This window comes from Peromyscus maniculatus, chromosome 3, assembly GCF_049852395.1.
Source record: "Peromyscus maniculatus bairdii isolate BWxNUB_F1_BW_parent chromosome 3, HU_Pman_BW_mat_3.1, whole genome shotgun sequence".
Lineage (NCBI taxonomy): Eukaryota > Metazoa > Chordata > Mammalia > Rodentia > Cricetidae > Peromyscus > Peromyscus maniculatus.
In genome coordinates this window covers 41,229,574-41,255,583 of record NC_134854.1, presented here as the reverse complement: position 1 = coordinate 41,255,583, position 26,010 = coordinate 41,229,574, and the positions used below count along the sequence as shown (strand labels likewise).

At 40.9% G+C, this 26,010-nt stretch overlaps 1 protein-coding gene across 14 annotated transcripts in view; it reads right to left on the bottom strand.

Moving 5' to 3' along the window:
* Positions 1–26,010, bottom strand: part of LOC102926757 (RAD50-interacting protein 1) — a 58,725-nt gene that overhangs the window by 8,061 nt on the left and 24,654 nt on the right. For 8 of the 14 annotated variants that reach the window (XM_006990488.4, XM_076566372.1, XM_016008794.3 and 5 more), the window contains 9 exons: positions 25,081–25,237; positions 22,507–22,617; positions 22,191–22,416; positions 20,734–20,871; positions 13,233–13,432; positions 6,753–6,967; positions 5,890–6,070; positions 5,697–5,815; positions 2,623–3,475 (listed from right to left, as the gene is read on the bottom strand). In XM_006990488.4, the coding sequence (XP_006990550.1) occupies positions 3,283–3,475; positions 5,697–5,815; positions 5,890–6,070; positions 6,753–6,967; positions 13,233–13,432; positions 20,734–20,871; positions 22,191–22,416; positions 22,507–22,617; positions 25,081–25,237 (1,540 nt within the window). In that variant the 3' untranslated portion in view covers positions 2,623–3,282. Of the gene's footprint in view, positions 1–2,622; positions 3,476–5,696; positions 5,816–5,889; positions 6,071–6,752; positions 6,968–13,232; positions 13,433–20,733; positions 20,872–22,190; positions 22,417–22,506; positions 22,618–25,080; positions 25,238–26,010 lie in introns of those variants that run through there. The other 6 variants (XM_076566369.1, XM_076566375.1, XM_076566368.1 and 3 more) reach the window with 3 other exon arrangements.

Genomic DNA, 26,010 nt, shown 5'->3' with positions numbered 1-26,010 from the left:
TTGTGTGCTGCTGTGCTGTGTACCCCATGTTAGCTAGCTCACAACCTTACAGGATTCTCCATCTCCACCTCGCACCTTGTTGTAGAAGCAGAGCCCACCCTACTGTGTCCAGCTTTACATGGGTTCTGAGGATTCAAATTCAGGTCCTCACACTTATACAGCAAGCACTTTACCCTACTAAGCCATCTCTCCACTCAACACCCATTACCTTTTGGGTGAAATATTTCATTTCCTTCAACTTTCAGTAACTACAAAGAGAAAGCAGGGAAAACTCACCCTAACGAAAGAGAGGAGTAATGATCGAGTTAGAGAGGAAGTTATAGAGGTGGCCTTATTCCTTTTCATTAAGAAACCTCATTGGGCTGGAGAGATGGCTCAGAGGTTAAGAGCACTGACTTCTTTTCCAGAGGTCCTGAGTTCAATTCCCAGCAACCACATGATGGCTCACAACCATCTGTAATGAGATCTGGTGCCCTCTTCTGGCCGGCAGTCATATATGCTGTATACAAAATAAATAAATAAATCTTTAAAAAAAAAAAAAAAGAAAAAGAAACCTCATCAATGTGGGGCATATTGGAGTATGCCTTTAATCCCAGCACTCAGAACTCTGTGATTTCAAAGACAGCCTGATCTATATTGTGAGTTCCACGATAGGCAGGGTTATGTAGAGAGATCCTGTCAAAAAAGAAAAAAAAAAAAGAAAAAGAAACCTCATCAATTCGCAGACATGAAGTGAGGAAGTCCAGTCTGCTAATCAACACAGTAGTTGGAAAAATATCTGTATATAATATAGAGTAGGGCCAGTGAGAAGGCTGAGTGAGTAAAGTGATTCCTGTGAAAGCCAGGAATCCAGTTTGATCCTTAGGACTCACATAAAGGCAGAAAGGGAGAACTGATGACACAAAGTTGTCCTCTGATGTCCACATGCATGATGACACTCCCTCACTCACTTCATACAGATATACACAATCATATATATGAATTAATAGGACTTTAAATAGATAATAGCAGGCAAGATGATACATGCTTAGAATCCTAGTACTTTCTGGGGGTGGAGGGGTGACAGGAGGATCATGAGTTCAACCACAGCCTGAGCTATAAAGCAAGTCAGTCAGTCTCTGTCTCTGTCTCTGTCTCTGTCTCTCTCTCTCTCTCTCTCTCTCTCTCTCTCTCTCTCTCTCTCCCAGAAAATAGAACAGAAAGTATCTTAAAGTATTTTCTCAAAATTATTTTCTGTGAAGTAAATACCAACAATGTAGGCTAGCTGCAAGCCTATTAATTTTTTTGATATTTTATTTATTTTTATTTTAAGTGTATGAGTGTTTGTCTGTGCACCACATGCATGCAATGCCCTCAGAGGCAAAAGACGGCATTGTATTCCATGGGACTGGAGTTATAGCCTGTTGTGAGAGACTACTGTGTGCTAGGCACTAAGCCAGGGTCCTCTGGAAGAGTAGTTTCTTAACAGCTGAGCCATCTCTCCTGCTCTTAGCCCAACAATTTTAAATTGAGATAATATAGCACTGAGAGTACTAAATAAATTACTGTATTGGGGAGAAAACTAGAATAAAATTTTATAGATATAGAAACCTTCTGGCTAATTAAGGTCAATTTGTGTAAAAGCTTTCCTCTCTGAGGATTTATTAAACATGGGATCATTGCTTGGGCTGGGGATATTGGTGGAGGACTTGGCTTCATGAGCAAAGCTCCAGGTTTGATCTCTAATACCACACATAAAACATAGCCCAAGACCAAGGAAATGTTAAGAGGAAAAACAAAGTTTAAGATTTTTGTCTCAGGTCAGGGAGATGGCTCAGCTGGTAAAGGCCTTGTTGAACAAGTGTAAGGACCTGACTTCAAATCCCCAGCTCACATGTAAAAGCCGGGCATAGCTGCTCATGTCTATAACCCCAGCACTGGGAAAAGAAGGTGGAGCCCTAGAACTCACTGGCCATCCAGTCTAGCTAAATCAATGAGCTCCAGGTTCACTGAAACCTTGCCTCAAAAAATAAGGTGGGAAGCAATTGAGGAAGACATTCAACATCAACCTCTGGCCTCCACTTGCACAGAATCAAATACATACATACACATACACACATACCACACACACCACACACACCACACCACACACACACACACACACACACACACACACACACACACACACACGATTTTTATCTCATCAGCTACATAATTATTACCACAGGCAATGACTAAAGTAGTATCTAGACTATAAATTGTTTCTACCAGAGGAGAAAGAATTGCCATCGTCACAAGAAATGGAACCAGGAAGGGCAGAGGAGTTGCTTAGTGGTAAAGAGCAAAATATTTGCCATTGACAAGCAAGCATAAAGAGCTCATTCCCTAGAACCCATGTAAAACTTGACATGATGATTTACAATTGTAATGGCTGTCTAGGGGAGGCAAGAGAAACTCTGGGGCTTGCCCAAAGTCCCAGTGAGAGACCCTATCTCCAAAACAAGGTGGATATCTTGAGGAACAATACCCCAGGTTGACCTCTAACCTCCACAGGCACACACACACACACACATGTGTATCCCACAAATGCACAAATACACACACACACACACACACACACCTGCACATGAATGCACACACAAATACAACTAGGAAATACTTTAATAGAAGGACATGAGAATTGAATAACAGGAACAACCATAGCTTAACCACTATCTCATAAAACCCGCTATGTTGTTGGTTTGGGGGCAGTTTTGTTTTGTTTCATTTCTTTCTCTAGCGAGACAGAATCTCACTATGTTGCCCAGGTGAGTCTTAAACCCACAGTGATCCTTCTGCCCCGGCCTTCAGCGTTCTGGGATTATAAATTCTTCCACCACTCCCATCACACTATGCATTTATATAAATATAGTGAAATCCAAAACTGAATAAAGGAACCTCAATTATCAACATACGTTTAGAGTGTATTGGCTGTGTTCATCTTTCTACAACAGCTCCCCTTGATTAGCAAAATGGAGGTCAGTTATAGCTGACTTTTGCTTTCTCACTGTCTTCAGATGTCTACATTCCTATTTGTAATCCTAAACATGTAATTACTCTGCTTCTCTTGGTTGAGTTTTCTGTTCTTTGTTTTCTTAGGAACAGAAGGATGGAGGAAGCATGGTCATTATTTTAGTGACATCCTAACTCAAGATAACAAATGATTCTACCAAGTTTTCGTTTGTCTAGTTTCATTAATTCAGAAGTTTATCAGGCAACTTCAATACAACTGTCTTCTTTGCTAAACAACCCTTTTCTCAACCCTTATTTCCCAGTGTTAGGCCAGTTTGTCCTCAAGTTAAGCAGAATCTCAACATCTTGCTGAGCTAGTTTGTAAATTCCAACTTCATTTAAGGCTGCTGTGGCAGGAAGGTGCTCAGAAGCTGACTGTAGGACATCTTTCAGGAGTAATGCAGAACCAGTGTTCAAATTCAGAACGATGCAAGCTTCTTTTACACTGTTTAGGAAGACAAGAACGAAGGGAAGGAGAGATCCTTTATGGCACCATCCATAGGACAACAATGACCTATGGAGAGTCTACACAGTCATTTCGACTATCTATAGACTTACTTACCATTTAGCTCTTTAAATATGCTGAGATTACAGAAGTTGTACAGGGTTAATAGAACACTAGAGTTTGTCTTAGTACACTTTTTGATGTTAACAGATTATTAAATATAGCAATGATTTTAGGTAGAATTGGGACATAGGAAAAAAGAAAAGGAATAAAAATGAACATAGCAGAAAAGACAAAAAAGCTAAACAAACCAAAACCATAAATAGGCTGGAGATGGTGGCACACTTTTAATCTCAGCACTCAGAAAGCCAAAGTAGGAGTATCTCTCTGAGTTCCAGGACAGTCTGATCAAAACTGTGAGCTCCATACTAGTCAAGGCTAAACAGTGAGACTTTGCCTCAGAAAACTAAAACCACGACAGAAATAGAAAGGCTGGTAAGATGGCCCAGTGGTAAAGTGCCTACTGGAAAGGTTGATGACCTGGATTCAATTATTGGGTTTTTACATGGTAGAAAGGAGAGAACCATTCCCCACAAGTTGTCATTTCGTCTCCACATACAAGAACACAAAATTTAAAAATTTAAATAATAATAAAAACAGCTGGGTGTGGTGGTGCATGCCTTTAATCCTAGCACTCTGGAGGCAGAGGCAGGAGAATCTCTGTGAGTTGGAGGCCAGCTTGGTCTACAGAGCAAGTTCTAGGGCATCCATGGCTCCACAAAGAAACCCTGTCTTGAAAAACCTATTAATAATAACAACAATAATAATAACAAATAAGTGCTGGAGATTTAATGCACTAAGTAGAGTGCTCGCCTAGCATGAATGAAGCATGGAAGAGGACTTGGGGGTATAGAGTCTTACCCACCTGTAATCACAGCACTCAGGACAGGGAGGAAGGAGGATCAGAAGGTTGGGGTCATCCTCTGCTACTATGTACAAAGTTCAAGGCCAGCTTGGGATACCTGAAACCCCATTTCAAAAAAGGAAAAGCAAACCAGAAGCAATCATAGCTTCCTGAAATAAGCAAACATAAGTTTTTATGTTTTTAAAGGAATGTTTCCAGATTGCACATACCCTATACATAATGTAAATTTTAAATCACCAAAATTTTTACTAGAATTCTAGTAATTCTTCTCATGTTTATAACTAAACTTAGAACTAAAACTAATATTAAATCTATAAGAAAACTAATTTTCCTTTGGTCTGGGCACTAAACCTAGCTGTAATTTCTTTTTTTTTTTTTTTTTTTTTTTTTTTGGTTTTTCGAGACAGGGTTTCTCTGCGTAGCTTTGCGCCTTTTCTGGAGCTCACTTGGTAGCCCAGGCTGGCCTCGAACTCACAGAGATCCGCCTGGCTCTGCCTCCCGAGTGCTGGGATTAAAGGCGTGCGCCACCACCGCCCGGCAATTTCTTATTTTCTATGGGTGGCAGAATTATAATTGCATTCATTTTCTATTTACTCTCCTAGTAATAAGTAAAGAGAGTTGAACCAAATGCTAGGAAGCAAGTCCAACATGTAATTTTACCTGATTCTGGTCAACTTTCTGAGGATATGGGTCACACAAATTATCTGGGTTTCCCTATTCTGTTTTGAAAATAAAATAGATATACAATGAATGTTTTAAGGTTTTAATTAATTTTTATAAATTTTGTTAATTTTATTTTATGTGCCTGTTCTGCCTGTATGTGTCTGTGCACCCTGTATGTGCCTGGTGCCTGTGGAGGCCTGAAGAGGGTGTCAGAACTGGAGTTATGGGTGTTTGTAAGCCATTATGTGAGTTGTAAGAATCAAATCTCAGTCTTCTACAAGAGGATCAAGTGCTCTTAACTTATGAGCCATCTCTCCAGCTCCAGATTTTAACTGATGTTATTGTAACAAGTATCAATGAAACTGAAACTGTTAAAAAGAAGTCAACTCACTGGGCCATGGTGACACACGCCTTTATTCCTAGGACTCTGGAGGCAGAACCAGGCAGATCTCTGTGAGTTTGAGACCAGCCTGGTCTACAAAGCGAGTTCCAGGACAGGCTCCAAAGCTACACAGAGAAACCCTATCTCGAGAAAACCCAAAAGACCCAAAAAAAAAAAAAAAAAAAAAAAAAAAAAGTCAACTCCTCTAACATTTGTATTCACCAGTGTTTAAGGTAACACATTAGGCTTACTGTTTAAAATAGTTTTCCGGTCTCTTGCAATAGTGAGAAAACAAAGGGAAAAGATTCCGTGTCATATCAAACTGCAACTGAGCTGCTCCTCCTTCATTGAAATGATTAGCAAGGATTATCTGAAACAAAAAGCAATCCATGTAACGTCTGCCTTCATCAGGACAGCCCCTCCCCACAGCACCCACTGACTTACCTCCTGATAGATGTATACATCCAGCTTCTCTACAAGCATTTGCCAGAAGATTCTGAATAAGGAGAAACAAAGCTGTTGCTCCAGCTGAAGCAGACGGTCCCGTAAGGTCAGCAGAAGTGGGCAGGCTGAGCTGGACAGGGACATCACTGCCTGTTCAGACTGAGACGGCAGGGACAGCCATCTGAAAAATAAACAACCTTTACCAGAATGACCCTTATCACTCTGTATTCTTAAGGTTTCAACAAATCTTTAACTTTGAGGAGATGTTACTGTCCTGGGGGAATTGTGATGTTTGTTTAAAAAAAAAAAAAAGTAATCTAATAATATTAAAGTAATAATATTAAAAGCTCTCCCAGAAAAAAAAGATATCTATTTAGATTTTAACTTTTAATTATTAAATATTTCCTTGAAAAGTCCCTAAATTCTAAATTTTATCTTTACCTAAAGTTTCTCTTTAGAATTAAAGACACCAGTTAATCTTCTGATTTTAGCAAACAAATACTACTTCCAAATTGATTTCACTACTCTGTGTGCAGGTAACACACTCGAGCATAAAGGCAAGAGAATAAACTGTGAGATGCAAGCATCCACAGGACACTTTACTTTGTATAGTGAGCAAGTCAACCCCAGATCACATGCTACTTCTTTATGAGATCCACATTATCACTTGTTTATTCTGAGTAAATTCTTCAAAGGAACAGATTTTAGAAAGATTTACATCAAAACCAAAGTTTGGACCTACCATACAAAACCCCAAGTTTAATCTCCAAAACTCGGGGTGGGGTTCTACAAAATCTAAAATTTGGAGTGTACATGCCATCTTCAACTCTGACTAATTTGTGTAAAGGGCACACAGGACATACCTTTCTTTCTTATACAATTTTGCAGCATCTTTCACTTCTCTAAAAACGTGGTCTACTTGGCGAGTCAACATATCAAGCTTTAAACGCTCTAAGAGATTAATCATGTCATCGAAGACAGAGCTTTCCATGGAGGCTAGTTGGCCCAGCTGAAGCTTACTGAGGACATTATTCTCTGCAAAGACCTCCAGTGCTGCCTGTTGAAGTTGTAGAAAGAACTGAAAGCAAACATCCATTATTAACACAGTGCTGGGCATCTTGAAATAGGACTTTATCATACAATTCCCTAATTTAAGGTATACAGTTCAGTACCACTGAGATGCTCAATCAGTAAAGTCACTTGCTGCCAAGCCTGATGACCTGAGTTCAAGGTGGACGGAAAACAGTGGGAGGAAACAACTGTAGCCTGCACACGTGTGCCATGGTGAATTCTCTGTCACACACACATACAGAGAGAGAGAGAGAGAGAGAGAGAGAGAGAGAGAGAGAGAGAGAGAGAGGAGAGGAGGGGAGGGGAGGGGAGGGGGGGAGGGGAGGGGAGGGGAGGGGAGGGGAGGGGAGGGGAGGGGAGGGGAGGAGGAGAGGAGAGGAGAGGAGAGGAGAGGAGAGGAGAGGAGAGGAGAGGAGAGGAGAGGAGAGGAGAGGAGAGGAGAGGAGAGGAGAGGAGAGGAGAGGAGAGGAGAGGGAGAGAGATATTAGCACAGTAACACATATCTGCAATTCCACATTCAGGAGGCTGACACCAGATTACCACGAGTTCAAAGCCAGTATGGGCTACATGAGTCCCTGTCCAAAGGCAAACAAGCATAAAAGCCTTTGTCCTCTCCCCCAAAATAAAACGTTACTAGATGGCTCACTGGGTACAGGCACCTGTCACCAAGCCTGATGACCTCAAGTTTGTTTCCTGGGTAGCCCATGGTAGAATGACAGAACCAACCCCAGTAAGTTGTCCTCTGAATTCCACATGTGCTATGACATACACACATATGCATGCACAAAATAAATCTTTATTACAATTCAATAGTTTTAGTAATTCAGAGTTGTGCATCCATTACAATTCTAGAATACTGTCATTACTTCCAGCAACAAAATCCATCATTCATTTTCTGTATCTCTATTTTCTTCACACTCCGTCCAACTCTAGGCAATCACTAATTTACTCTCTATGGTTTTGACGACTTTGGACATTTCAAGTAAATGTAACCAAAGGAAGTATTATTCTTCATGACCAACTTCTTTCACATAGTTCCATAGCATGTACTATGTACTTCATCTGTTTTATTGCCCTCAATTACTCAATCATATCAGCATACTACATTTTATCCATTCACTAGCTGATGGATGTTTAGATTTGTTTCCATTTTGTATCTATTATGCATAATGCTGCTGAAAACAAAAGTGTGTATGTTTTTCTGTAAGAAGTGTTTCCCTTTGTCTTTGCCTGTCTGGAGGAGTGGAACTGCTGGATTTATAATATCATCTCACTGCCTAAAGAGCTGCCAGGATGTCTTCCTCAGCAGCTGCAGCAGGTTATATCACCATCTGCCATATACCGAGGTTTAAAGCTCTTACATGCACACTGGTAACAGTTTTGTGTGGGTTTGTGGTTTGCGTTTGGTTTGGGTTTTGGTGTTTGTGAAGGTTTTGTTTGTTTTCTGTTTCGCATTGGTTTAAGACTAGATCTTGCTATGTAGTTCAGGCTGGCTTCAAATTAGCAGTCCAGGGTAGCTTCAAACTCATACTGTCCTGCCTCAGCCTCCCAAGTGTTTGGTTTACAGTGTTTACCATGATATTATGTAGTCTCAGCTGACCTGCAACTCTCTGTGCAGGTGAAGTTACCCTTGACGGTGTGGCAACCCTTTTGCCTATGCCCCTCAGTGCTAGATGAAAGGGGTGTGCCTCCCCTGACAGTTTCTTTTTCTCACTACAGTGGTTTCTATGTGTGATATTGTATTTCCTGCTAGTGATCATGCTCCTTTAAGTACTCAGTTTTTCTAGACACATACTGAAGGTTTCCATAAACCTGGAATTATAACAGTCAGAGAACTAAACTGTCATTTTTTCAGTAGTAACCCTAGAGTCATTTCTGACCACATATCCAGGGAATGAAACCAGAGATGAACTGTAGAGCAGGCATACCTAATGTAATGAACACATTTACACAACTCCCTCACTTACCCCTCCCCGACTCCCACACTTAGGACAGTTGGAAATTGATTTCTGTCACCTATAACTGAAAAGAAAATTCTGAATGGTTGGATATTTCAGGTTTGGCATGACCCAACAACAAATGGTTATCAACAGACAGTCAGAAATAAATGGAAGGTGAGCTGTCATTACTTTCTTCTTCTGATTATGGAATTATGCAATATAAGAACTTTGATGATATTCACTTAAAGCATTTACAGTCTGGCCGGGTGGTGGTGGCACACGCCTTTAATCCCAGCACTCGGGAGGCAGAGGCAGGTGGATCTCTGTGAGTTCAAGGCCAGCCTGGTCTACAAAGCAAGTTCCAGGAAAGGTGCAAAGCTACAACGAGAAACCCTGTCTCAAAAAAAAAAAAAAAAAAAAAAAGCATTTACAGTCTGAAGCATTGTGAAAATAACTGAAGAACTTTTGATGTGAAAATAAAATCAGCACCATGAAAGCCAGAATCCATTTATATGCAGAGCCAACTCTTAAATTTTGTTCTTTCTCTTGCTCTGAGAAACAGAGTTTAATCTTCTTCAGGTAAAGATGATAGCTAATTCATCTGCATTAACAGACAGCAGCACCAAAGAGTTGTGATGATCTACAAAGAATTTCACTGATACTAAAAATCTGTCCCTGTATGAGTCTCTCACTGGATCACCTAGCATAAGAATGACAATTTGTTTCATGCTATGAATAAGTCTTAGCAGTAAGTGGATCAGTGTGGGAGCTGAACATGAAGTACTCTCTGCAAGCAGAACATGACACAAAAGCACAATATGCTGTCTGTCTTTATGAAGATAACTGTACTTCATTGCACTCTGTATTATATTCATTTCCTTGCTCCAGCAAATGTCATTATGCACATATATTTCAGAGGTGTGTGTGTGTGTGTGTGTGTGTGTGTGTGTGTGTGTGTGAGTCTGAGAGAGAGAGAGAGAGAGAGAGAGAGAGAGAGAGAGAGAGAGAGAGAGAGAGCGAGAGCGAGAGAGAGATAGTGCTGGAAACTGAACCTACAGCCTCACACATATTGGGCAAGTACTCTACTACCACTGAACTACACTCCCAGTCCTTGGCTAACTTGTTTTTGTTTTTGGCGGAGCTGGAGATTGAACCTAGGGCTTTGTGCATGGTAGAAAAGGACTCTACCAACTGAGCTAAATTATCAACTTTACATAGAATCTTCTACTTTGTGCAAGAGATCAAATCTAGGGCTTCATTTGTACTATGCAAGGAGATCTCCAATCTCAACTTTATAATTCTTTAATTCCCCTTCACATACTATATTTTTAAAGTGGTATATTTGCCTATTGGGGTTTTTTTTTTCTATTTTGTTTTTATGATAATATATAACAGTTTACATGTATAATGTGCCTATTTGTTCATCATAGTTTTTACAGTTTAATATATATTTCACCATCTTATTGGTTAGCTAAGGTTACTGTCATAAAATGTACTTTATGAAGCACATAGTATAAAGCCAAATACAAAGCTTTATCTTCATAGATGTTCTTAAGGCACTGAATCCCAGCTGTACAGTACTCTGCCCAAGAAGTCAACCAAGAAGGCCCTTGAAAATCACTTTGGTACTAGACCTAAAATATCTAAAGAAAATAACCAATGTTGAGACTAAAAGGCTCTTTTTTATTTTTGAGGCAGGATTTCATGTACCCCAGGCTGACCTTGAACTTGCTACGTAGCTAAGGATAATCTAGAACTTCTGATCTTCCTGCCTCCACCCCCCCATGTACTGGATCACAGACTTCTGTACATGCCCAGTGTATGCTGTGTGGAATCAAACCAAGGGCTTATGCATAGGGACAATGATTCTACCAACTGAGCTACAGCTCCAGTCCCTAAAGGCATATTTGAGTAGAAGTGTATACCAGAAAATCTGTTACCTTTACTTAGCTAAGAGCTGATATATTTTGTTTAGATTAGTAACAAGATTAAAACTTAAATCTATGAACATATACTATTGTGATTTGAATAAGAATGACCCCTATAGGCTCACATATTTGAATGTTTAGACCAGGGAGTGGAACTGTTTGAAATGATAAGAATCAGGAGGTGTAGTCTTCTTGGAGTAGGTGTGGCCTTGTTGGAGGAGGAGTGCTACTAGGGATGGACTTTGAAATTTCAAAAGTCCATGTTAGGCCCTCCCTCCCCCGCCCCCTTGCCTCTCCCCTCCACTCCCCTTCTCGTCTCTCTCTGCCTATGAATCAAGATGTAGCTCTCAGCTACTGCTCCAGTGTCTGCCTGTATGCTGCCATGAACCCCCTCATGATAATAGACTAAACTTCTGAAACTGTAAGCAAGACCCCCAATTAAATGCTTTCTCTTATACCAGTTGCATTGGTTGTGGTGTCTCTTCACAGCAAAAGAACAGCAACTAAGACACATACAACCTTCAAGGAGAGGGAAGGATAGGTAGAACCCTTGAAGGATTAAAGTGCTACTAACTAGATCCAAGTTTGGATTGTTTAGATTGCTGTTGATTTTGCGTTTGTGACAGTGCAGGATAGCCTAGAACTCATAGCAATCCCCACTTCAGCCCCTTGAGTGCTGCAGTTACAGTTGTAGACCTCCTAGTCACACTTACTTTAAAATACACTTTGCAATACAAGAAGTTACTTCTTTTCAATGTAATTGTGGTATGTGGTTGTTTTTGTTTTTTGCTTTTTCTGAAGTAGTGCTTTAGATCCGTGGGTAAAGTTCCTGCTGCTCAAACACAAAGACTTCCCTTGAGCCAAGTAAACATTGATGTGTTGATGTGCACCTGTAATTGCAGCACTAGCAGGCAAAGCTGAGTGGATCCCAGGGTTTAGCGGCCTGCCAGCCTTGCCAAAAGGACAATCTCTAGGTTCACCAAAAGACTGCCTCAAAAAATAAGTTGGAAATGGAGAGAGGAAAAACACCCAACATTAACCTATGGTCTACACATACAACCACACACCCACACACACCCACAGGGAGAGGGGGGAGGAAGAATTCTTGTCTTTCAAGTTAGTTGAGGCAAAAAGAAGTTATAATAACATAAAGGTAACGTAAGTAGCAGAGTGAGGGTCTGGAGTTAAAAGCACTACTGCTCTTTCAGAGGATCCAGGTTCAGTGACCAGCACCCACATGGTGGCTTACAACCCTCTTTAACTCCAGTTTTTGGGGATCTTCCAGCCTCTGTGGTCACTGCACATATTTGTTACATACACTTACATGCAGGCAAAACACTTAGACACATAGTTTTAAAAAAATCTTTAAAAAAAAAACCAGTAAGAATGGCAGATACATAATGCACTCACCAGATGGGCCTGTGGGCAAGCTTGTAGCACATTTTCTTAATTACTGATTGATATAAGAAGGCCCAGCCCTTTGCGGGTAGTGTCACCCTTGGCCTGGTGGTCCTGGGTGCTATAAAAAAGCAGACTGAGCAAGCGATGCAGAGCAATCCAATAAACAACACTCCTCCATGACTTCTGCATCAGCTTGCTCTGACTCACTGGATGATGAACTACAAGTTGCTTTTGGCCACAGTGTTTTTATCACAGCAACTGGAACCATAACTAAGATAGTCCTGCTTTGAAGATATTCAAAAGAGTTGAGTCTTGGAGTTTGTTTTCTTTGCAGTGCTGGGAAATGAAACTCGGTCTTTCCACTATGCTCTGCCACTGAACTATACCACCAATTTAAATGTATTGATTTTGACATTTTTGTAAAATAATGAGTTTTCTGTGTTAGCATTTAGTGGATTATTACATCCAGAGTATATAGTTGGAAGAAAAATATGGTTCATGCTATACAGACAGCTATTCATGGAAGTCTGTGTGTCTATCTTTGTTTTCTTACTTTCTTTCCTTTTGTTTGTTTTTGAAGTAGGATCTCAAGTAACTCAGGCTGGCCTGGAACTCACTCTATCACCAAGAATGACCTTGAGGCTCCTGATCCATATTGCCAAGTGCTGGGATTACAGGCTATACTACCGTGCCTGATTGTTTTCTTCTTTCTCTTATTTTATGGTCCTGGGGATCAAACAAAGACTTTGCTCATGTTTGGGCTCATATACTCCCACTGAGCTATACCCCCAGTCCTCTTATGAGTAAAGTTATTAAATAATTAGTATTATTTAACTGTTTTAGATTTGATTGAGAAAAATCTTTACTTACATCTCCTAAATTTGGCATCATTATGCTTTTTACCTAATGTAATTTTTTTTGCTTGCAACAGAGTCAACGTTTCAAAAGTTAAAGAAGATCAAGGTACTAATATATTATTTAATATAAAAGCACATTAACTCACAACATTGTCAGCCCAATCTGCCAGTACTGTTGAGATGTAGTTCACGGCATTAAGAATTGCACAGTATCGAAAGTCAAGTGAAGCTCTAGTCTCTTCTTTCATCACCTGTGTTAATCGTATCCTAAAATCATCTACTAGGTCCTTCTGTAACTCCAGGAACTGCAGCTTTCGAGGAGCTGTGGGGAGATTTTTATACCTGTCTGTGGAGAAAGTTAACAAAACACATGAAGAGACTTGGTACTGTCATGACAGTTTTCCCTAAAGCTCTACTTTACTGAATTTATGAAAAATCTTAATTGACCATTTCTAAATTCTTTAGATTACAAAGGTAAAATGTGTCAGGACTCATTCAATAGTATACTTCAGAATACTTAAGATCTAGATCTGTGCATTTTGCTATGTATAAATCATGTCTCATTTACAAAAAGCAAATTGTGTTCTAAAATAACTGTTCCTTAAGTTAGTTTAGTTCCTCTGGTGAGGAAGGCTTGAGACAGTTCTCATTCAGCCCAGGCTGGTCTCAAATTTCCTATGCAGCTAAGTATTACTTTGAATACTTGATCCTCCAGCCTCTACCTCTAAAATCCTGATATTTGAAATTAAAGGTATGCACTACCATGTCTGGCTATCCTTTTCTTTTTCCAACATAATATTTTTATTGATTATTTGGGAATTTCATATAATGCACCCAAAGTCTGCTCCTACCACCTTTGTGACCCCCCCAAAAGAAATAAAAACACAAAAGTCCAATTTGTGTTGCCCATATACTCACTGGAGGATGGTCAAACTCCCAGTCGCCAGCCCCTTAAAGAAAACTAAGTCCTTCCTTACCACACCCCTGCCAGAAGCCATCAATTATGTAAAACTATACTTCAGCATCCTTACCACAATTTTGTTTGTTTTCAGAATACAACAATTTTATTTTCATTAACTCACAAAAAACAATATAGTTGGTTCAATAAGGCCATCACTTGCTCAGTCCCCAACACTACAAGCCTCAGTGAATATCCTTACAGTTAGAACTTTTTCATGGCTATTCTGAAGCAATGGAGCTATTAGAAATAATTAGTCAGGGTCCACTAGCACTATCAATTACGTAGAGCCCACTTCAATTTCTTCAGTTTGAACTTCTTGAATAGATTAAACAATTTGCAATACTGCACTGCTACAACACCTCACTGAAGTCCTTGAAGAACTTGACATCACTCTGGTTCTGGGCACACTCCAGAAACTGATCTCAAGAGAACAAGGCCCATGAGACTGCTGGTCCAGCAGCTGGGCCCCCTAGGGCTCCTGTTAAGTGTTGTCAGGCCTTGCAGGTTCAGCATTACCTCCACTGAAGCCCCCAGTGATGGCATGACCCAGGGTGTGCCCCAGTGCCCCACTGCATACCCCGGACAGCGGGGTGTCAACGGGGGGCAACCCACTTGCAGGAGAGAATTAAAGGGATGGGGGAGACATGAGAGAAGACAGCAAGACAGTGTTCTGATCAAGCTGCAAATTTTATTCTCCTCAGCAAGGCTTATATAGCATGAGAGGGGGCAGGAAGGAGGGAAGGGGTGCACAACGTGCCGTACGTGCAGGTGAAAGACTATGTGCAAGTCGTGAGGCTGCTAGATGGTAAGGGCCCTTTGTTCTGTTGTTATGCTACCTGACCTGCCTTACCTGTTCTTTATCTTTGGGGGCATCTGGTTTAGGGCAGGGGCTTGTTCTTTGGCCTAGCTAGTACTTTTCCATGGTCCATGTTTGGTCCCTGACAACTGCAGAGTCCACAGCCAGACCAGCTACAGTGGTTGCCATCTGGGCCATCAGGCCTGGCTGCCTGGGTGCAGCAGCAGGTGAGCCAACTGCAGATGATGCAGCTGCTGCTGGAGGATGAGCTGCAGGTGCTTGTCTGGAAGCATCCCTCATCTTAGGGACCCAGCTAGCCAGAGGGGCCATCCGGGAAGAGTAGCTTTGGCTTCCATGTGGCATCCTGGGTACTCAACACATCTGGAGTCCAAAAACAACAAACTGCCCCTTACCACAATTTTTAAGAGTTCTCTTTGATGGCTGGCTGTCTAGGCTGTTGCTCTGTTAGGGGTAGTGTAGGGTGTGGGTAGGTGTTGTCACAAGCCTTCTATAACTCTCTCAACTGTGTGTTTGCCATCATTGATACCACTCCAAAAGTAGCTTCCCTGCCCCTTACAGTCAGTGGGAGCATGGATTACGGACTTCTACATGGTCTCTGGCAACAGCATGGACCACAGACATCAACATGGCCTAGGGTGGCAACACAGGCCACTCATGTCAACATGGCCCCCAGCGGCTACACGGCCCACGGACATCAACACGGTTCCCAGTTGCAGCAGGACCACAGACCCAAACAAGACCCCTGGTGGCAGCATAGACCATGGGCATCAACATGGCCTCAGGTGGCAGTACAAGCCACACATCAACATCAAACACAGGCTTCCAGTGGAAACCTGGACCACAGACACTAACATGGCCTCTGTGTTAGTTAGTACAGACTATTAGACATACATCTGGCCTCCAGGGGTAACATGGACCTCAGACATAAAAATGGCCTCCACTGGCAGCCCAGTCCATAGACATTCACATGAACCTTGGGCTTCAACATAGCCTGGGGCCACAGTATGGACAACGGATACCAACATAGCCTCTGGGGACAGTATGGACCATCAAAGTCTTTCAAGATAGTCCAATCCAGAATATGAACCATTCTTTATCTCAGACATGCTGTTGTTGCTCAAAACTAGAGGGATCGTGCAGCTGGGCAGCATGTTTGCAGGCTGAGTCTGAGCAAGCTCCAGGTTGCTGCACATCACCCTGCCAACCCTACTGAGCAACAACATGTTCAACCGAGGTCTTCTGTCACACCTGCCATTTCCATGACATCTCTAGTTCTGCCTCTCTCCACCACACATACACATTTCTCCATTCCTCCATTTATGCTGCCACCAAGGGTTTCTATTGCTGTGAAGAGACACCATGACAATGGCAACTCTTATAAAGGAACACATTTAATTGGGGCAACTCCCTTAGAGATTTAGAGGTTCAGTCCATTATCATCATGGTGGGGGGGGAGATCTGGTGGCATGCAGGCAGACATGGTGCTGAAGCTGAGAGACCTACATCTTGCAGGCAACAGGAAATTGACTGAGACACTGGGTGGTATGCTGAGCATAGGAAACCTCAAAACCCAGCCCACAGTAACACACTTGCTCCAATAAGACCATACCTACTCCAACAAAACCACACTTCCAAATAGTGCCACTTCCTTTGGGGGTCATTTCCTTTCAAACCACAAGATTCCACTCTCTGGCCCCTGTAGTGGTATTTGCTCTGCCCATGACCTTGGGCTATACAGCCCAAAGAAGGTGATGCTTCCTGCCTGTTGCATGTGACCTCTTATAAGAAAAGGGAAAGGGGTCATGTGGGTCCTTCTTTTTTTTTTTTTTTTTTAATCTTGGTGTAATCAGACACCAGACGGCCTGGGAATTGAACCTGGGTTCTCTAGAACATCAGTCAATGTTCTTAACCACTGAGCCATCTCTCTTCCCCTTTCTCTTATAAGAGGCCATGTACAATGGCAGAAAGCACCACCTCCTTTGGGCCATATAGTCCAAGGTCATGGGCAGAGCAAATACCACTACAGGCACCCAAAGGCTTGTAGCTATACCTTAATGCAAAAATGCATTCAGTCCAATTTCAAATGTTCCCATAGTCTGTAACAGTCTCAAATTTGTTTTAAAGTCCAAAGTCTCTTCTGAGACTCATGGCAATCTCTTAACTGCAATCCCCTTATAAAATTAAAATCAAAAAGCAAATCACATACTTCCAACATATAATGGCACAGGATATATATTACTTTTCCAAAACAGAGAGAAGGGAGCATAGCAAGGAAATACTGGACCAAAGCAAGACCAAAAACCAGCTGGGTAAACTCTAAACTCTGCATTTCTATGTCTGATGTCAAAACACTCTTCAGATCTCCAACTCTGTTCAGCTTTGTTGACTGCAACATACTTCTTTCTCTTGAGCTGGTTCCACTCCCTGTTAGCAGTCTCCTCAGCAAGTATCCCATGACTCTGGCATCTCTAACATCTTGAGTTCTCCAAGGTAAGCCAGGCTTCAACTTCACAGATTCACAAAATGGCATCTCTACTAGGCCTGCACTGAGACACACACTTGACACATGCCTGGCCTCAGCAGCTTTCTTTAGGCTGAGGCAAATTCCATAACCCATTTCTTCTATCCTTAACTCTAAAGCACAACCATGTGGCCAAAGCTGCCAAGTTCTGCTGCTTATTGGAGCTGGAAATGGCATCCTTGTTCAATTATATCTTCACCAGCTTTCTGTCCTTCACAGCCTAAGCTTAGCTGTCCTGATATTTGCTCTGTAGACCAGGCTGGCCTCAAACTCAGATCTGCCAGCCTCTGCCTTCCCAGTGCTGGGATTAAAGATGTGCCCCACCACATCTGGCTCTAAGCTTTTCTTTAGTTCCTTTTCACAAGTTGGAAACTTAGCTGGGTGGGATCTTGCCTTGAGGTCACCACTCCCTTTATTCCATTTCTTAATTGTTTATCTCCTTTAACACTGGCCTTAGCTTCATTCTACTTCCTAAAAAGGGGTTTTCTCTTCAAATTGTTCTCCATTTTGTAATTTTCCTTGCTCAGCTTCTCCTTTTCATTATAAATCTTTATAAGCACAAACACTAGTAACCACACAACAGAATCTATACTAGGCTGTTTTGAGATTTACTCTGCCAACAGAATTAATCCAAAATTATTTACTTTAGCCTCAAGCTGACTCTTCAGACAAGGGCAAAAGCCAGCCACTTTTTTCACCAAAATATCACAAGAACAATCTCTAGGCAACATACTAACATTCTTCTCTGAAATCTCTTGAGTGAGCCCTCGACAGTTCAAATAACTCTTAGCACCTCTGTCTTCGATGCTCCTACTAGTATGACCTATTAAGCAGTGCTTAAAGCATAACCCAAAGTACCAATGTCCAAATTCCTCCAAACAAAACCATGGTCAGACCTATCACAGCAATATCCCAATCCCTTGTAACCTCTCTTAATTGGGGTTTTTATTGCTGTGAAGGGACTCCTTGACCACAGCAACTCTCATAAATAAAAACCTTTAATTGGGGGTGGCTTACTTACAGTTTCAGAGATTCAGTCCATTATCATCATGGTAGGGAGCATGGTGGTGTGCAGGCAGACATGGTGCTGGAGTAAATGAGAATTCTACATCTTGCAGACAACAGGAAGTCAACAGAGACACTGGTATCCTAAGCATAGGAAACCTCAAAGCCTGTCACCACAGTGACATATTTCCTCCAACAAGGCCACACTCCACTCTACTACAACAAAGCCACACCTCCTAATAGTGCCACTTCCTTTGTGGGCCATTTCCTTTCAAACCAAAACAATTGCCATAAGAGGACGGGAGCAAAGAGGGCGTAGGATGACAGCAATGAGGAGTTACTGGCATCTAGAGAACCAGCAGTCTACAATAGGAATTTGGATGTTGCACACCAACAGAACTTAAGTACACTAGTCACCTCTCTGGCCAGAATAACACTGCATGAGAAGAATCCCTATACTATTTCAATTCTAAAACTACTTCATTATTCTACTCTCTTCTTCAATTCCAAGAAAGTTTAGGTTTCCACTGAACATAGTAGAGTGTACCTAGTCTCAGCTATCTGGGAAGCCAAGGCAAAAAGATCATCTGAGAATAGGAGCTCAAGCCAGCCCAGGCAATGCAGTAAGACTCTGTCTCTTAAAAAAATAATAAATGAGGGCTAGAGAGATGGTTCAGTGGAAAGAGCACTGGCTGTTCTTAGAAAGGATCCTGGTTCAGTTCCCAGCACCCACATGATAACTTACAACCAACTGTAACTCCCATTCTAGGGGATCCAACACTCTCTTCTGAACTATACAGGCACTAGGCATGCATGTGGTACATATACATCTGGGCAGGCAAAAATCTCATACATGAAACTAAAGAATTTAAATAAAATAAAAGGAGCTGGAGAGAAGCTCACCAGTTAAGAGCACTTACTATTCTTATAGAGGGCACAGGTTTGGTTCCCAGCACCTACATGGCAGCTCAACCATCTGTAACTCCAGTTTCAGGGAATCCAACATTTTCTTCTGGCCTCCATAGGCACTACTAGGCATGCACATGGTACAAATACATTCATACAGGTATATACTCATACACATAAAGTCTTTAAAATAACAGCAATAAAATGAAATCTGAAGACATGTAAAAAGAATGGCAATGAGTTAAAAAAAATTAAGAAATTTTTATTTGTTTCTGCTCAAGACTTTTTTGTTTGTTTTCTGTTTTGTTTTTCGAGACAGAATTTCTCTCTGTTGCCCTAGAACTCACTCTGTAGATCAGCCTGCCTCTGCTCCTGAGTCCTAGGATTAAAGGCATGTGCCACTGCTGCTTGGCCTTGTTCAAGACTTTTTCCCTTTTTTACATGCTAAGTTGTTGTTATTTTGAAACAGGATCTCACTATACATCTAGGTGGCCTGATTGTTGGTACTATTAATTTTATTATTAATATTTATTGTTATTTTATTATTTTGAGCCAGGATTTCACTATACATCTGGGGTGGCCTGGAACTCATAAACCAGAATGATCTCAAAGCCACAAATCCTCCAGCCTCTTCTTCCAGAGTGCTGAGATGAAAGATGAGTGCTGCCACACATGGCTCAGTCCTAAATTATTATAAAGCCAAAAGTAAGACTACTGTCCCAGATTTTTATGAGAGTAGGAAAAACATGAAGTTACTACACTGCTATTTATTAACTACAGAAAAAAAAAAAAGCATGTGAAACACAATACTTTTTTGCTTGTTTGGTTTTGGTTTTTGGAGACAAGAGTTTCTCTGTGTAGCTTTGGATGTCCTAGAATTCGCTCTATAGACCAGGCTGGCCTTGAACTCAAAGATCTGCCTGCCTCTGCCTCCTGAGTTAAGGGATTAAAGGTGGGCACCACTACCTCCCTGTGAAACATAAGACTTTAAAGACTTAGTATTTCTATTTTATGCTTATGAATATGTTCCTGCACGTATATATGTGCACCACATGCATACCTGGTGCCTGAGGAGGCCAAAGAGGGCATTGGGTCCCCTAGAGCTGGAGTTACAGTGGATTATAAACTGGAAGCTGAACTGGGTCTTCTGTAAGAGCACCAAGAATTCTTCCCTGCTGAGCTATCTCTCAAGCCCCAAACTTACAAAACTAAAATTAGTTTTGTTGTTTGTTTGCTTCTTGGTTTGTTTTAGTTTTTTTAAGATAGTCTCATATATCCCAGGCTGACCTCAAACTTGCTTCGTAGCTTAAGACTGGCCTTGAGCTCTTGATACTCCTACCTCTCCTTCCCGAGATGGAATTACAAGTGTGAGCCCCCATACCCAGCTTAAAAACTTAATTTTAAACTAACATCATGCATTAAAAGGCCAATACTTACCAGTTATAACCAAGAGTAAAGTCATAAAAACTTCTGCACAGTTCGGAACCTTCATTTCATCCACATCAGTGATGTCTTTATACTGGGATACCCAGGCAGCCTCTGATGAAAGCATTGAGTCCATTTTTTGAAGAGCAACTAACATGAAGAATGGATCATGTCAAGGAATTATAGTCATTCTTAAATTATCAACTTATATTTTTTAGCAATGATTTTTTTTCATACAAAATAAATTTGCAATCTCCCAGTAACTAATCGTACTAAATTTAAAATCTTCAACTTTAGAGTTAAATAAGATACCTTATTCTCCCTCCTCTCAAATCCTCAAAATAGTAATTCTGACAATGTGGTACAACCAAAAATACTCAATTAGCCAGGCGGTAGTGACACACGCCTTTAATCCCAGCACTCGAGAGGCAGAAGTAGGCAGATCTCTGAGTTCGGGGCCAGCCTGGTCTACAGAGAGAGTTCCAGGACAGGCTCCAAAGCTACACAGAGAAACCTATGGTGATACTTTATTTGTGCTGAAATGTGATTTTATTTGTATGTTAATAAATAAAGTTGCCTGGGGATCAGAGCTAAGAAAGAGCAAGCCATTTAGCAGAAGTCTGGTGGTGGTGACATACACCCTTAATCCGTATTCACATGGCAGGCAGAATCTCTGTGTGTTCAAGAACACAGCCAAGTAGTGACCCGAACCTTTAATCTCAATATGAACCATAGAGACATGGAGGTCTATACAGACAGGCAGTGACGAAGTCATGTGGTTAGGTTTAGAAACAATGAGAAGTCAGAACAGAAAGGCAATAAAAAGACAGGACACAGGAAGAAGGTCTCTCAGGGGAAGGACAGCAGCGAGTGGTAAGATAAGATGGTCTTAGCTCTTGGCTACTGTTCGATCTCTGGGCTTTTAACTCTTAATTGGCTCTGTGCTTCTTATTTAATAAGACCGTTTAGATTACATCTACAGAAACCCTCTCTCGAAAAACCAGAAAAAAAAAAAAACTAGAGTAGAAATAGTATAAGGCAAAAATCTATAAAACTGCAATATCCTCTACTGACTCAATATTCCAACATGTAGACTGTAATTCCAGGAATAAAACTAAAGTTTCACGGAAAGAAATGAAGACTGTCTTTGAAGGTAATTCAGTAGACCCTGCCCAGGAAAGCTTAGGCTCCCATGCTTCCTACTCAGAGCTGTAAGAGAGAAAAGCTCCAAAACTTTACACACACAAAACAGACAGATTGCCAGGCAGTGTTGCTATGTGCTTTTAATCCTAGGACTCCGGAGGCAAAGGCACATAGATCTCAATGAGTTTGAGGCCAACTTGTTCTATACAGAGAGTTCCAGGCCAGCCAATGTTACACAGTGAGACCCAGTCTAAAAATAAAATGAAAAGCAAGCAAACAAAAAAACTGAGATACCCTCCCAACTTGATGGCTTCATGAGCACTTACATTTTCTCTCCACAGTCAACCATCTCTGAAAACAGGTTTCCTCTGACAGAATATGCATACAACTAGCAAAAGTGCTAGGATAGCCATGAACACTGTGCAGCTCCCTTTCAAACAACAGCACCTCATCCACCAAATGACAGAAGAGATTGTCATCATAGAGCAGGCAAGGTATATCGGAAGCCAACTTCTCAAGTATTAGCATCATAAGGCCCCGAGAAAACTCAAGCTGAAAGAAACAAACAGGTATGAGGGATTATGTCCGTCAGGTACATAAACAACTCTAATGAAACTGAATGCATAGGCCTCAGCCTCCTACCCTTGCATTGACTGCAGAGTCTGCTTTCTCCAATATTGGCTGAATCTTCTCATCCAGAAAGTGAGCATGGTTTCCAATCCACATAAGTACCTGAGCCAAGTACCATTCAGGCTAAGGAGAAGGGAAACAGTTTCCATTCCTTATTTATTCTTTAGTCATAGAAAATTCTAATTAAATGCATTCAATTATAAACAGACAAAAATTGGTCAATAATTCCTATATCTAAGACAATAATTCTTACCCTGCACTTCAAACTCACAAAAGACTTTATAATCAAATGTTTCCCAACATACTCTCAACAAATTCCAATAATGTGGCTTAAGTCAGCAAACTCAAATTTAAAATACGATATTGGGGTTAGGCATTTTGCTAGTATAACATTTGCTTAGATGCAAAAAGCCTTGATTTCAATACCCAGCACCATAAAAAAATAAAATAAAATAAAAAAAGAGGAAGAAGGGGGCATAATCACAACAATAATGAAGAAAAGACAGTTGTATATATTTAAAAATTAACACCTGTCCAGCACACACAAAGCCCTAGGTTCTAGAGCAAAACATAACAACAGAGCCAAGACAGCAGGGTGGCTCCATGGGTAAAGGGACCTGCCAACAAGCCTAACAGCCTGAGTTGGTTCCCTGGAATCTACATGGTGGAGAGAAAGGACCAACTCGCACAGGTTGTTCCTCTGACCTACACACACAAAGAGATATAAAATGCTGGTTTATTTTAAAGCCCTCCAAACCTAGCATGATGAGGTATTATAAGCAACTGATATCTTTGGAATTGTTCTTGGAAATAGCATTCTGAAAAAAGTATTTTGAGATAAGATCTCATTGTAGCTCATGCTAGCCTCAAACTCTTTATGTAACTGAGGATGATGAACTTCTGATCTTCCTGCCTCTACCTTCCTAGTTTGAGGATTTCAAATATGCACCATCACATGTGGTTTATGTGGTGCTGGGGATTAAACCTAGGTCTTCATTAACTATGGAAGCACTCCACTTAGACTGAGCTACATCCCCAAATCATTTTTAAACATGATTTTCTTCTTTTTTCTTTTCAAAAGGTAAAGGAAAAAGCCAGCAGGTCTACATTACAAATATATCCAAGCCTTAAAATGGATATAATTATGGAAAGGAAATGTAAGCACAAAGAATTTAAAACTTCTTATTACTTTTTTTTCTGTGTGTATATGTACATTTGAGTGTATGTGTATGTGGGGGTGCACAATACACAGTGTACAAGTGGCAATAAAAAGACAACTTTCAGGAGTCAATTCTCTCTTGCCACCCAGTGGTCAGGCTTAGCGGTATATATGGCTTCACCCACTGGGCCATCTCACCAGCCCCACATAAAGCACTTTAAATTGTCTTTAGAAAGGATTCTGCAAACATTTCAAGTTTTTCTACTCAAAAACATACTAGGCTGGAATATAACTCAGGGATGGAACACTTGACCAGCATGTGCAAGGCCCTGGGTTAAACCCCCAGCACTGAGAAAAAAAAAAAAATGACTGACTGGTAAATCCCTATGGTATTCGAAAGATTGGGAATACAAATAAGGGCAACATCTAATCTCAAAGACTGTCTCACTTTAGGTCTTGAGACAGTGTACTAAATTCATTAGGATCACGCTTTTAAACTGAGCTAACACAACTCAAAATTTCCTTACACCAAATTATATTATTGCCTTTCTATATGTTCAGTTTATATTCTGCCTCATTTACTACTGAGTACTAAATGATTCTGCTCTTCCAACAAGACTCTACCCAAAAAGGAAACCCATAAATACAAACAGGAATCTACTGCCACTATGTTCATCCATATGACATGTATAATACCTGGTGTGATTTTGCACTAAATTTAGAATACTTACTGACCCTGTTCCATGCACTGCATTGACTGAAGCAAACAACAAGAACAAATAAGATAGTGCCCACATCCATGTAGATAATTACAGAAAAATGCCAATAGGATCCCTCAGTTCAAATATTGGTAACAATTTCCTTTAAATTATTCCATCACTTACTGCCATGGTATGTCTTCTGCAGCTATGTGTCACTTTGGCATTGACAACTCTAGTCAACATCCAATGCTCTAGCTTGTGGATCTTTCACATCTTTTTCACTCTATTCATATATATCTACAGGAGTGGTCTGTATAGTGAAGCCTGGGCATAGATTTGATTGTAAAGCCTGCATGCTCAAACATAAATGTGAGAAATTGCTCAGACGATGTCCCAAGGAGCGTACCAATTCTGACAACCTGTCAATCTAAATCCCAGTTACGTCTACAAAGAGCTGTTATAAGGCAGGAATTTAGCCTTTTAGGGAAAACAGAAACATGAATAAAGACAGGTTTTTAACTTAAACACACAAAAGCCCTGGCACAGGTAACATTTACTGAAACCTCAGGGTAAATTGGACATCGTGGCACATACATGTAATCCCAGCACTCAGGAGGCAGATGCAAAGGGAGCTCAAGTTTGAGGCCAGCTTGGGGTTCTTCTTAGAACCTGTCTCAAAAAACAATAAGTGAGAGAGAAAGAGAGAGAGAGAATAGTGAAGCACACCTTACTGATAACATTCGTCTGCCGGTTGCCTCTGAAGTGGTACTTGAATCTCTTCTGAAGGGGAGTCAGCATGATCTGGATGGGCAGGATCACAGAAGGGCATGCAGGAAGAGAATATTTTTCTGGGAGTTGTTTGGGCTCAGTTAGCAATTCATCTCTGACACAGTCAAGTCAAGGAAAAAGAATCAAAATCATATTTACACACACACACACACACACACTCTCAATTTTTACAACAAATGTATTAATACTTAGCAAAAGGTTTAATATAAATAATGTGAAACCTAACTTTATACTGAATTTAAATTCACTAAAAAGGTTTTTAGGGACTGGAAAGATGACTCTGTGGTTAAGAATACTTGTTTCTCTTGCAGAGAATCCAGGTTTGATTCCCAGCTCCCACATCATGACTCACAATCATCCTTAACTATAGTACCAGGAGATCTGATGCCCTCTTCTGACTTCAACAGGCACAAGTCATGCACATGGTGCACAGACACACATACAGGCAAAACAGGTATGCTCACAAAATAAAAAATAAATGAAAATATAAAAGGTTTTTAGAATCAATCAGTAGTAAGGAAATCAACTTACACAATCATTTGATTAATACTTTGGTTTTTTATTTGTTTGTTTGTTGTTTTTGAGACAGGGTTTCTCTGTGTAGCTTTGCACCTTTCATGGAACTCACTTGGTAGTCCAGGCTGGCCTCGAACTCAGAGATCTGCCTGGCTCTGCCTCCCGAGTGCTGGGATTAAAGGCGTGAGCCACCATGGCCCGGCTGATTAATACTTTGTTACTAAGGTTTCTTCCCATTGCCTATTTATTTTCTTGTCCCTTTTAAGACCTGTAATACCAACATTGGTCAGTTACCATGGGGGTTTGAAAAAGAATGGACAACGTAGGCTCATGCATTTAAATGTTTGGTCC